The following is a 13,757-nucleotide window of genomic DNA, read 5'->3' as shown; positions in this document are numbered from 1 at the left end:
ATTGAAAAATTGATTTTTTACAACAAAATAAGTTTATTTTTAATCTGTTTAGTCTAATACTTTGACTTTCCGAGAGTTTGAAAAGATACTTATAAGCTTTTAGTGTCAAACCCCCCGAAAATCCATCCCAAGATCAATGTCAAGGAGCTAAGGTTACCACTTATTTTTTTTCTAGGAGTTTTATAGTTTTACTAGAGGCCCGGTGTATGAAAATTCATGCAGTGGAGGGGGGGGGGGCGTTCCTCACCCCGGCCTGCCCCCTCTCACAGTCCAGGAGCCGTCTGGGGCAGGAGGCAACCCGGCGATCAGGGGAAGGGCCCCCCGCCCCCCGTCACACCTCTGCTGCTGCCACTGCTGTCAGTGCAAGGCTCGGCTGGCCCTGGTTACCTGAGCCTTGGGTGGCCCTGGGCAGCTGGGAAGCTGCCATCTGAGGCTTGCCTGCGCCTTGGGCGTTGGCTGGGCAGCTGCCATCCGAGGCTAAATAGCAGGCTGAGTTAAAGCTAAATATAAATGTGTAAGACACCTACATCAGCTGGGGGGCTGAGGGGACTGGGGGACTCTGGAGGCAGGAGCGCGGAGCAGCCGGACCTGCCGCCCCAGTGGGGCTGAGGGGACTGGCGCCACTATCTTGTGGCTGTGGGTGCTGCCATCTCTGAGGTCATGACAGTCAATTAACATATTCCCTCCTTATTGGATGTGGACGCCATCATCTTTGTGAGAGTGTGGCAGTAAATTAGCATATTCCCTCTTTATTAGATAGGACTAGAGGCCCGGTGCACAAAATTTGTGCACTTGTGGGGGGGGGTCCCTCAGCAGCCTGCACCCTCTGCAATATGGGACCCCTTGGGGAATCCCTGTGGGATTGAGCCTAAACCGGCAGTCGGACATCCCTCTCACAATCTGGGACTGCTAGTTCCCAACTGCTCACCAGCCTGCCTGCCTGATTGCCCCTAACCGCTTCTGCCAGCCAGCCTGATCACCCCCTAATCACTCCCCTGCCAGCCTGATTGACAACTAACTGCTCCCCTGCAGGCCCAATTGCCCCCAGCAGCCCTTTCCTGCTGGCCCGGTCGCCCCCAATTGCCCTCCCCTGCTGGCCTGGTCGCCCCAACTTCCCTCCCCTGCAGGCCTGGTGGCCCCCAATTGCCCTCTCCTGCTGGCCTGGTCACCTACAACTGCCCTCCTCTGCTGGCCTGATTGCCCACAACTGCCCTCCCCTTCCAGCCATCTTGTGGCGGCCATCTTGTGACCACATGAGGGCGGCCATTTTTGACCACATGGGGGTGGCCATCTTGTGTGAGGGCGTGATGGTCAATTTGCATATTACCTCTTTATTATATAGGTTAAAGTATTATATTCAAGTCTTTAATCCATTATGAGTTAATTGTTATGTATGGTGTAATATAGAAGGTCCAGTTTGTTTTTGTTTTTGTTTTTATAGATCTTTATTGTTCAGATTATTACAGTTGTTCCTCTATTTTCCTCCCATAGCTCCCCTCCACCTGGTTCCCATCCCACCCTCTGCCCTTACCCACCCCCGCCACTGTCCTCATTCATAGGTGTATGATTATTATCCAGTCTCTTTCCGCACCCCCCACACCCCTTCCCCCCTGAGAATTGTGAGTCCACTCCCTTTCTATGCCCCTGATTCCATTATATTCACCAGTTTATTCTGTTCATCAGATTTTTTATTCACTTGATTTTTAGATTCACTTGTTGATAGATATGTATTTGTTCATAATTTTTATCTTTACCTTTTTCTTCTTCATCATCTTCTTAAAGAATACCTTTCAGCATTTCATATAATACTGGTTTGGTGGTGATGAACTCCTTTAGCTTTTTCTTATCTATGAAGCTCTTTTTTTTAAAAAATATATTTTATTGACTTCTTACAGAAAGGAAGGGAGAGGGATAGAGAGCCAGAAACATTGATGAGAGAGAAACATCAATCAGCCGCCTCCTGCACACCCCCCACCGGGGATGTGCCCACAACAAAGGCACATGCCCCCGACCGGAATCGAACCTGGGACCCCCCAGTCCACAGGCCGACGTTCTATCCACTGAGCCAAACCGGTTTCGGCTTATCTGTGAAGCTCTTTATCTGCCCTTCAATTCTGAATGATAGCTTTGCTGGGTAGAGTAATCTTGGTTGTAGGTTCTTGCTATTCATCACTTTGAATATTTCTTGCCACTCGCTTCTGGCCTGCATAGTTTCTGTTGAGAAGTCAGCTGACAATTGTATGGGTGCTCCCTTGTAGGTAACTCTTTTTCTTTTCTTTCTTTTCTTTTTTTTTTTAATAAATCTTTATTCAGATTATTACAATTGTTTCTCCTTTTTCCCCCCATAGCTCCCCTCCACTCGGTTCCCACCCCACCTTCTGCCCTTACCTCCCCGCCACTGTCCTCATCCATAGGTGTATGATTTTTGTCCAGTCTCTTCCTGAACCCCCCAAACCCCTCTCCCCCTGAGAATTATCAGTCCACTCCCTTTCTATGCCCCTGATTCTATTATATTCACCAGATTATTCTGTTCCTCAGGTTTTTAATTCATTTGATTTTTAGGTTCACTTGTTGATAGATATGTATTTGTTGTTCATAATTTTTATCTTTACTTTTTTCTTCTTCCTCTTCTTTAAGAATACCTTTCAGCATTTCATATAATACTGGTTTGGTGGTGATGAACTCCTTTAGCTTTTTCTTATCTGTGAAGCTCTTTGTCTGCCCTTCAATTCTGAATGATAGCTTTGCTGGGTAGAGTAATCTTGGTTGTAGGTTCTTGCTATTCATCACATTGAAAATTTCTTGCCACTCCCGTCTGGCCTGCATAGTTTCTGATGAGAAATCAGCTGACAGTCGTATGGGTGCTCCCTTGTAGGTAATTACTGTTTTTCTCTTGCTGCTTTTAATATTCTCTCTTTGTCTTTTGCTCTTGGTATTTTAATTATGATGTGTCTTGGTGTGGTCCTCTTTGGATTCCTTTTGTTTGGGGTTCTGTGCGCTTCCTAGACTTGTAAGTCTATTTCTTTCACCAGGTGGGGGAAGTTTTCGGTCATTATTTCTTCAAATAGGTTTTCAGTGTCTTGCTCTCTCTCTTCTTCTGGCACCCCCATAATTCTGATGTTGGTACGCTTGAAGTTGTCCCAGAGTCTTCTTACACTATCTTCAACTTTTTGGATTTTTTTTTTGCTTTTTGCTTTTTCGGTTGAGTGTTTTTTGCTTCTTTGTATTTCAATTCTTTGACTTGATTCTTGTGTTCCTCTAGTCTGTTTTTGGGTCTCTGTATAATATTTTTTATTTCAGTCAGTGTATGTTTAATTTCTAGTTGGTCCTTTTTCATATCTTCGAGGGTCTCGTTATATTTATCGGCCTTTTCTAGGATGTTCTTGAAAAGCCTTATAACCATGGTTTTGAATTCTATATCCAGTCATTTGTTTTCCTCTATTTCTTTCGTTTGTGTTATGTTTCTTTCACGCCGCATTTTCACTGCTTCCCTGAGTTGGTAGGGTAGATTTGTGTGCTAGGTTTTCTATACGGCCCAGTGGGTCGGCCTCCCGAGTTAACCTGAGGTGGACACTCTTGGTGCACCCCTTTGTGGACTGTGTGTACAGCCTTGTTGTAATTAAGTCTTGATTGTTGTTGGTATCACTGGGAGGAACTGACCTCCAGGCCAGTTGGCTGTAAGGATCAGCTGTGTCTACTCTGGGAGAAGTTCGGTGTTGGAGACAGCCTTATAGGATTAGACTTGCCAAATTGCAATAGCCTCTGTGCTCAGCTTGGATGGGGTGGAGTCTCAGGGCGGAGCAGACAGTCTTGGCTTCCCGTCAGCCTTGCTCTTGCGCAAACGCGCCTTCAGACCTCTGCCTTCCCCAGCTCCAGAGTCTCCGCCCGAGGGTCCAGACTCCCCCCACAAGAGCGTGGGTCCCAGGGGCTCGCCTGGAACTGGGGTTTACTGCAGTCAGAACTGGGGCTCAGTACAATAAGGAGCCTCTGACTCCCTTCCACTAGGGAAAGCCTGTGGCAACCTCCGCAGCCTTTGTGCGCACTGGCACGCACGCACCTTCAGACCTCTGCCTTCTCCGGCTCCAGAGTCTCCGCTCCAGAGTCCAGACTCCCCTCCCCCCCCCCCGTAAGAGCGTGGGTCCCCAGGGGCTCGCCCGGAAGTGGGGTTCAGTGCAGTCAGAACTGGGGTTCAGTGCGGTCGGGGGCTTCCTTCCCCCTTCCGCCAGAGAAAGTCAGCCAGGCTCTCAGCCGCCCTTCCTCTCTGCGCGCACAAAGACCCTTTGCCGTACCTCCAATTCTCTGTGAGCTTTTCTCTTTCCTTCTAGTTGTAGAATTTTCACTCAGCCAGCTTTCCTGTGGTTCTGGATGGTGTCCGTTCTGTCTTTTAGTTGTAGTTTTGAAATTGTTGTGCGAGGCAGCAGTTTAGGTGCTTACCTATGCCGCCATCTTGGTTTCTCCCTAACTGTTTTTCTTTTGCTGCTTTTAATATTCTCTCTTTGTCTTTTGCTCTTGGCATTTTAATTATGATGTGTCTTGGTGTGGTCCTCTTTGGGTTCCTTTTGTTTGGGGTTCTGTGTGCTTCCTGGACTTGTAAGTCTATTTCTTTCACCAGGTGGGGGAAGTTTTCGGTCATTATTTATTCCAGTAGGTTTTCAGTATCTTGCTCTCTCTCTTCTTCTGGCACCCCCATAATTCGGATGTTGGTACGCTTGAGGTTGTCCCAGAGGCTCCTTACACTGTCTTCATATTTTTGGATTCTTTTTTCTTTTTGCTTTTCCGGTTGGGTGTTTTTTGCTTCTTCGTATTTCAAATCTTTGACTTGATTCTTGCAATCCTCTAGTCTGCTGTTGGATCTCTGTATACTATTTTTTATTTCAGTCAGTGTATGCTTAATTTCTAGTTGGTCCTTTTTCATATCCTCGAGAGTCTCATTAAATTTATAGGCCTTTTCTAGAAAATTCTTGAAAAACCTTATAACCGTGGTTTTGAACTCTATATCCAGTCGTTTGCTTTCCTCCATTTCTTTCATTTGTGACCTGTTTTTTTTTGTCTCCACATTTTGGCTGCTTCTCTGAGTTGATAGAGTGGCTTTGTGTGCTAGGTGTTCTATAGGGCCCAGTGGCTCAGCCTCCCCAATCACCTGAGGTGGACACTCTTGATGCACCCTTTTGTGGGCTGGGTGCACAGTCTTGTTGTAGTTAAGCCTTGATTGCTATTGGTATCACTGGGAGGAATGGACCTCCAGGCCAATTGGCTGTGAGGATCAGCTGTGTCTACACTGGGAGAACTTCTGTGCTGGAGACAGTCTTATGAGAGAAGACTTGCAAAAGCATCTGTGCTCAGCTTGGATGGGGCAGAGTCTCAGGGCGGAGCAGAGAGCGATGGCTTCCTGTCAGTCCTGCCCTAAGAGGTCCCTGGGTTCAGTGTCCCGTGGTAATCACTGCAAGCACCTCTGAGAGAAACCTGCCCTCGAGTTTCACCTGCTGCCAGACAGTCCAGTTTCTCCCCGAATGAGTCTGGGTCCCCAGAGTCTCACCTGGAACTGGCGTTCAGAGCAGTTGGGAGCTTTTGTCTCCCTCCTGATTGAGAAAGCCAGCCGCGTACTCAGTTGCCCACGCTCTCTGTGCGCGCGCACCTTCGTACCCCTGGACTTTACTTCCGCAGCTCCTCTGAGTCTCAGTGTGCTTTCCTCTTTCCTTCTAGTTGTAGAATTTCCACTCAGCCAGCTTTCCTGTGGTTCTGGATGATGTCCGTTTTGTCTTTTAGTTGTAGTTTTGAAATTGTTGTGCGAGGCAGCAGTTTAGGTATTTACCTATGCCGCCATCTTGGTTTCTCCTAGAAGGTCCAGTTTTATTATTTTGCATGTGGTTCTCAAGTTTACCAAAACCACTTATTAAAGAGACTGTTCTTTATCTATTGTTTATTTTTGGCTCCTTTGTGATAAATTTGTTAACCATAAATGCGTGAGTGTATTTCTGGGCTCTCTATTCTATTCCATTGATCTGTTTTTATGTCAACACTATACTGTTTTAATTACTATAGCTTTGTAATACACTTTGAAATCAGAGTGTGATGCCTCCGGCTTTGTTCTTCTTTCTCAAGTTTGCTTTGGCAATTTGGTTATTTTGTGGTTCCATACATATTAGGATGGTTGTTCTATTTCTGTGAAAAATATCATTGACATTTTTGTAGGAATTGTATTGAACCTGTAGATTTCTTCAGGTAATATGGACATTTTAATAATATACATTCTTTTTATTCATATGCATGAACTATCTTTCTATTTATTTGTGCCTTCTTCAGTTTTTTTCATCAATATCTTATAGTTTTAGGTATTTTTTTGATACAATTGTAAATGTGATGTTTTCTTTAAAATTTATTTTTAAATCCTCACCCATGGATATGTTTAATAAAATGATTTTAGAGAGAGGGGAATGGAGAGAGAAAGAGAGAACCATGGATATGAGAGAGAAACATCTATTGTTTGCCTCACATATGCACCCTGACCCAGGGATCAAACCTGCAACCTAAGTATGTGCCCTGACCAGGAATCGAACCCACAACCTTTTGGTGAACAGGATGAAGCCCCAACTAACTGAGCCACACCAGCCAGGGAGTGATGTTTTCTTATATCTTTCTGATAGTTCATTATTAATGTATAGAAATGCAACAGATTTTTGTGTTTGATTTGTGTCCTGCAACTTTACTAAATTTGATCATTAGTTTTCATTAGTGTTTTTGGTGGAGTCTTTAGGGTATTCAGTACTTATCATGTCATCTGCAAATAGAATTTTACTTATTCTTTTCTCATTTGGGTGCCTTTTATTTCTTTTTCTTGCTTGTCCAATGTTGAATAAAAGTGGTAAGAATGGGCATCTGACTTGTACCTGCTCTTAGGAAAAAAGGCTTTCAGTTTTTACTATTGAGTATGATATTAGATGTGGACTTACTACTTATGGCCTTTATTATGTTGAGGTATGTTCCCTCAGCACCCACTTGTTGAGCATTTTTAATCATCAGTGGATATTGAATTTTGTCAAATGCATTTTCTGCACTTATTGAGATGTTTATATGATTTTTATCCTTCATTTTTTTTACTGTAGTGTATCCCATTGATCCATTTGTATATGTTGAATCATCCTGCATCCCTGGAATAAAGTTTACTTGATCATGGTGTATGATCCTTTAAATGTATTATTAAATTTGGTTTGTGAATATTTTGTTAAGGATTTTTATTGAGGATCTATGTTCATTAGGGATAGTGGTCGTAATTTTCTTTTCTTGTGGTGTCCTTGTCTGGTTTTGGTATCTGGGTAATGCTGGCAACAGAAAATGAGTTTGGAAATGTTTTCTTCTTCTATATTTATGGAAGAATTTGGGAATGATTGGTATTAATTTTTCTTTGAGTGTTTGGGAGAATTCACAGTGAAGATGTCTGGTCTGGAATTTTTGTTTGTTGGAAGTTTTTTTTTTTTTTTTTAAATTTAATCTCCTTAATAGTAATGGATCTTTTCATATGTTCTATTTCTTCATGATTCAGTCTTGGTAGATTGTTTTATTAATTTTTTTCCTAGATTATACAATTTGTTGGTAGTCTCTTTTGATCCTTGGTGTTTGTATGTTATCAATCATAATGTCTCCTCTTTCATTCTGATTTTGAGATCTCTTTTTTTTGTGTGTGAATCTAGTGAAAGATTTGTCCATTCTTTTAATTGAACCAGCTCTTAGTTTTATTGATCTTTTCTATTGTCTTTTTAGTCTTTCATTTATTTATTCCTGGTCTTTGTTATTTTTTTTCTACTAACTTTGGGCTTTATTTGTTCTTTTTCTAGTTCTTTGATGACTAATGTTAGGTTGTTAAAAATTTTTCTTGTTTCTTGATGTGTGACCATTTATCACCATTAATTTCCCTCTAAGAACTACTTTTGGCTGCATACCATAAGTTTTGACATGTTTCAATACTATTTTGTCTCAAGGTATTTTTAAATTTTTTCTTTTGATTTTGTTTTTGAACCATTGGTTATTCAGAAGTATGTTGTTTTATCTTCACATATTTCTGATTTTTCCAGTTTCTTCTTGTAATTGATTTCTCTGTTAAAAATGCTTGATATGATTTCAGTCTTTTTAAATTTATTAAGACTTGTTTTTTGGCCTAATATGTGATATATTTTGGAGAATGTTCTATGTGTAAATGCCTTTCGTTTGCTCATAGTTTGGTGATCACTCTGTTTTTTTTTCTCTCTCTGGAAGTCATTTTCCAGAACTGACAAGGGAGCAATCCTCAGATGATTTCTGGTAAGTATGTTCTAGCATGTCTTGATTCTTTAGTGGGAAAGCTTATGGAACAATTCTATATTTTCATGTCTTACCTGAATAGTTAGTAATTAAAAGTTGCATGTTTGTTATTTCAAGAGAAAACCAGAATAAAATTTAAGTGTGAATATGATTTTCAAAGTCCAGTGATACTACTAGACTTTAACAAAAAATAGTGAGCCCTTGGTGCAATACTTCCCACTCACTTTCCACCTCTTACGATAATGTCTTCAAGGTTGTAGTATACATGTTATATAGCAGGTATTAGAATTTTATTCATTTTAAAGGCTGAATAATGTTTCTTTGCATGTATATACCGTATTTTGTTTATCCATTTATCTGTTGATGGGCATTTGGGGTATTTTCACTTTTTGGCTAATGTTAATAATGCTGTTATGAACATTGGTACACAGTGAATCTCTGCTTTCAAATTATTTTGGTTATGTACATAAAAGTGGATTGCTGGGTCATGTGCTTATTCTATATTTAACTTTTTGAGGAACCATCAAACTGTTGTTTCATAGTAGTTCTCCCATTTTACACTCCTGCCAGTAATGCACAATTTTTCTACATCTTTGAACCACTTGTTAATGAATTAAATAATTAAAAAAACAACAACATTCCAATGAGTATAAAGTGGTATCTCATTATAGTATTGATTTACGTTTCCCTTAGGACTAGTGATGTTGTCTGCTCATGTTTTAAGACAAAACTGATCAGTAGGGCTGTGTGTATATGTGTGGGAGGCGGGAACAGAGTGGTTGATGACAAACTGGCTTCCCTGTGGGATGATCAGTCAGTACCTACTATTTTATTGGAGGATCTCTGGTTGTCAGTGTGTGGGTCTTTCTTGTGAGCTGATCAGTCTTCTTCTCATAAGAAGAATACTTTCGTTTTTGCCAAGGGTTGTAAATATGGCTGTAGTTGTTATGGGAGCTGAGTGGAAGCAGAGGGTTGGTGATTATATCTTTCAATGTATATTGGATTTCACTTGAAACGCCTGTTTTGGGAGGATACCCTACCCTACTTGTCTGTGTGTCCAGTGTCCATGGGTCCAGGGTTACTCTAATTTTTTTAAAGATTCTTTATTGTTTAGCATTACATACACTATTACATATGTCTCCTTTTCCCCCCATTGATGTCTCTCTGGCCACTCCCACCCCCCAGCATATGCCCTTACCCTCTAGTGTCTGTGTCCATTTGTTATGTTTATATGCATGCATGCAAGTCCTTTGCTTGATCTCTTATCTCCCCCGCCCCCCATCCCCTTCCTTTCCTCTGAAGTTTGACTGTCTGTTCGATGCTTCTCTGTCTCTGGATCTGTTTTTGTTCATCAGTCCATGTTGTTCACTATATTCCACAAATGAGTGAGATCATGTGATATTTATCTTTCTCCAACTGACTTATTTAGCTTAGCATAATGCTCTCCGGGTCCATCCATGCTGTTGCAAATGGTAAGAGTTCTTTCTTTTTTACAGCAGTGTCGTATTCCATTGTGTAGATGTACCACAGTTTTTTAACCCACTCATCTGCTGATGGGCACTTAGGCTGTTTCCAAATCTTAGCTATGGTGAATTGTGCTGCTATAAACATAGGGGTTCATATGTCCTTTATGATTGGTGTTCAGGGCTACTCTAATTTAACCTCTCTAAAGGATAAACTTTCCATTTCTTTCTGGGTGCAGAAGGTTTAGCTGCCTGGCTACATGGGATGAGAGAGGGTTCTTGCAGGATGAACCTTGCTTAGGTGGATTTAGAACCTGTTTTGTTTCCATCTTCCCTTTATCTATCCCTTGCTGCCATTTCCTCAGCTTTTCACACAGTTTTGCTGGGGGCATCAGCTTGCATTTTAGGTGTTTCCTTTTGCAAGCTAGTGGTTTCTGTTTTCTCTGCAGTATTAAATTCTGATATCTATACAGAGTTCATACTGACATCAACTGTGCTGTTGTCTCTCCTCCCATTGTCTTGAAGTAAGGGTTTCAGGAAGGAGTGGAGATGCATGAATATAATTGGCACATCACATTTTTTTTCAGTGGACTAGGACAAAGCCATAATATTAGGTTTCTTTTCTCATAATTATCTGCCTCCTTCTTTCTCCTATATCCGAGCCCTGGCCATAAGTGGTTGCATAGATACAATGCAATAATTCCTCCATTTTTTCCTGGGTTGAGCAGGCAGCTCTTACAAGTTTTTCCTGGTAGAAGTTATACAGAGACCAACTAAAATGACAAAGTCAGATGTTGATTTTGTCTCTGTTTCTTCTCCTTGTAACCATGTTGCTGTTTATAAAATCTTATAAAAATTATAAAATATTTTATAGTACTGTTAAAGATTTCCTGTTGAAGTTTGAAATAATATATAGTATTCTAAATCTTTAAAAGTGTAAATCTGTGGGCTTTTTAGGTGCGGTTCTTCTTGAAGACAGAGTCTTACTGCCTTTAAATTATCTTAAAGGAACTTTTGACCTGAATAAATATTTTCTATTCTCTTTCACAGCCGGATGTCTTGTCCACCTAGTGAGTCGTGTGACTTTGATGATCCCAGGCTCTTAAAGAACATGGAGGACCACCATGTAAGGACATAATTTTTCACTTGAGACATAAAATACCTTATGATGTACCTTCATTTATATATATGGGTAGTGTCTTGAAAGTTGCAATTTGGAGCGTGGGGAAGAGATGCAGTCTCGCTTCAATGATGTTAGTACTTCAGGAAGTAATCTTGAACAAAGGCTTTTTGGTTAGCACTTTTTATAAGTTAATGTAAACCTGACTGAAATATGTGGTGAAGTTATAAAGCAGCACATCAAGATTAAGACAAGTTTTACCATAGAATTCTCTAACATTTCTTATTTCTGTTGCTTTATTTCTTCATTACCATTTCTATAGTACTATTTCTTCACAGTTGTGAATCTATGAAGTCATGTATTTTGAAAAGTAATTGCAATATCCTTTGACTAGGATAATTTAAGAAACAAAAGTAAGATATAATAACATGTAGCAATTATAGGATCTTACTCAGTGCCAAACATTTGATATGTATTTCCTATACCACTTGAGTCACCCCAGAGATGTAATATGGTAAGAAGTTGTATAGAAAGATTGACTTGGCCAAGATCACCCAGCAAACAATGTAGAAATGAGACTCCTATCATAAGTCTGTTTGAATCTTAATTATAACATCACATTATCTCAACTATTGTAACAAACCATAATTAACTGCAGTATCACATAAACTTATGTTTTTAAAGGATACTCTGAAAAATAACAACTTTGAAAAGTATTCAGTAATCAAAGTATTTCATAACCAGCTTGGTCTGTATAAATTAGATCTAATATTATTAATTTTTTTCTGAATAAAATTTTAGTTTTCAAATTAGGTAAACTTGAGCAAAATCAAAATTTTATCTTTCCAATACTTTATTAAGAGACTAGTGGCCCAGTGCACGAAATTTGTGCGTGTGTGGGGGGGGCGTTCCTCAGCCCAGCCTGCACCCTCTTCAATCGGGGACCCCTTGGGGGATGTCTGACTGCTGGTTTAGACAGTCAGTCTAACTGGCAGTCAGACATCCCTCTTGCAATATGGGACCACTGGCTCCTAACCGCTCACCTGCCTACCTGCCTGATCACCCCTAACTGCCTCTGCCTGCCTGCCTGATCACCCCTAACTGCCCTCCCCTGCTGTCCTAATCTCGCCCCTAACTGCTCTCCCCTACCAGCCCGGTCACCCCCAACTGCCCTCCCCTGCCAGCCTGATCTTGCCCCCAATGGCCCTCCCCTGATGGCCTGATCTTGCCCCCAACTGCCCTCCATTGCCAGCTTGGTTGCCCCCAACTGCCCTCTCCTGTCAGCTTGATCTTGTCCCCAACTGCCCTCCCCTGCCAGCCTGATCTTGCCCTCAACTGCCCTCCCCTGCCGGCCTGATCACCCCTAACTGCCTCTGCCTTGGCTCCCAGCACCATGGCTTTGTCTGGAAGGAAGTTGGACGTCCGGAAGATGGCTGGATGACCTGGTCTAATTAGCATATTATCCTTTTATTAGCATAGATAGATTATATAGGATAGGAATGCTTAAATGTGTTGCGGGGGAAACCTTTTTCAGCAGGAGGAGATGCTCTTGGCAGACAAAAATACATAATCCCTATATCTAGACTGATAGCCAGCCATATGTACTATACTGCCAAGCCTGTCATTAAAAAATTGAACCACTTTCTTACACCTTACACCAAACAGCTATTGCCCTTAAAACCCCTCCTCAGCCCCCACCTTAGGTTCTGCCTTCACAGTTCATCCAGAGTAGGTCCTAATTTGTCGGTTTCTATGCCAGTCAGCATCAGAAGCTCTGGCTCCTAGGCAGCCATTGGCTCCTCGCAGTTCACCCAGATTTGGTTCTGATTAGTCTGTTTCTATGCCAGTCAGCGTCAAAATCTCTGCCTCCTAGGCAGCCATTAGCTCCTCACAGTTCATCCAGATTTGGTTCTAATTGGTTTCCATGCCAGTCAGCGTCTCCAGGCCTATCTCCAGGCCTGATCAGAGAGGCAGGGCTGATCAGCAGCTGCCCCACGCTGCTGGAAAGCGGGCTGAACTGCTGACCTCTCAGAGAGAGAGAGAGGCTCAGCTGCTGGCGAGGCCCGGAGAGAGAGAGAGGCAAGGACTGATCAGCTCTTGCCTCTCTTTCTTTCCGGGCCTTGCCAGCAGCCTGGGGCAGCTGCTGATCAGCCCTGCCTCTCTCTATCTCCAATAGGTCAGCAGTTCAGCCTGCTCACCAGTCCCCGCCCAACTGAGCCTGCTGCATGGGCAGCCTGGTGTTCTGTCATCCCTTTGGTCATTTTGGATGTTACATATTTTGGATGTTATATATGTATATTTTTTTTCCTCTGAAATTTTCAGCAAGGAAATTTCCTTTTCTCTATTGCAGTTAGTACCTATTGGTTAAAGCTAAAACCTTCCTAGCAGTGGTTCTCAAACATGAGTGTGTTAAGACACCTACATTCATGGGCTGGGATGCAGATATTCTGCCTCAGCCACTGGTAATGCTGTTGAAGTGGTCCCAGACTACACAGAGAACACTGCTGAGGTCCATGCTTCATGCCACAGTCATTGATGTGGCCATTTCTTGGATTTAAAAAAAAATTTTATTGTTGAAATTGTTACATATTCCCCCCCACCCACCCATTTTCCCCCTTTGACCTCTTCTAACCTACCTCCACCTCCTGCCCCAGACCTTCATCACTCTATTGTCTGTGTCCATGGGTTATGCATATATGCATACAAATTCTTTGGTTGATCTCTTCCCACCCACTCCCCCTCCCCCTCGGTTCCTTTGACATTCAACAGTCTGTTCCATGCTTCGATATCTCTGGATTTATTTTGTTCATCACTTTATTTTGTTTTTAGATTGCACATATTAATGAGATCATGTGATACTTGTCTTTCTCTGACTGGCT

The 13,757-nt window shown here is 42.0% G+C and overlaps 1 protein-coding gene across 3 annotated transcripts in view; it reads left to right on the top strand.

Moving 5' to 3' along the window:
* The window catches only part of ATP8A2 (ATPase phospholipid transporting 8A2), a 700,434-nt gene that overhangs the window by 203,189 nt on the left and 483,488 nt on the right, over positions 1 to 13,757 (top strand). For all 3 annotated transcript variants that reach the window (XM_080660784.1, XM_080660782.1, XM_080660783.1), the window contains 2 exons: positions 8,251 to 8,295; positions 10,809 to 10,884. In XM_080660784.1, coding sequence (XP_080516910.1) covers positions 8,251 to 8,295; positions 10,809 to 10,884 — 121 coding nt within the window. The remainder of the gene's footprint in view (positions 1 to 8,250; positions 8,296 to 10,808; positions 10,885 to 13,757) is intronic.

The sequence above is a fragment of the Plecotus auritus genome (genome assembly GCF_963455305.1).
Source record: "Plecotus auritus genome assembly, chromosome: 3".
NCBI lineage: Eukaryota > Metazoa > Chordata > Mammalia > Chiroptera > Vespertilionidae > Plecotus > Plecotus auritus.
The sequence above is the reverse complement of the archived record's forward strand: the minus strand, read 5'-3'. Positions and strand labels throughout refer to the sequence as shown.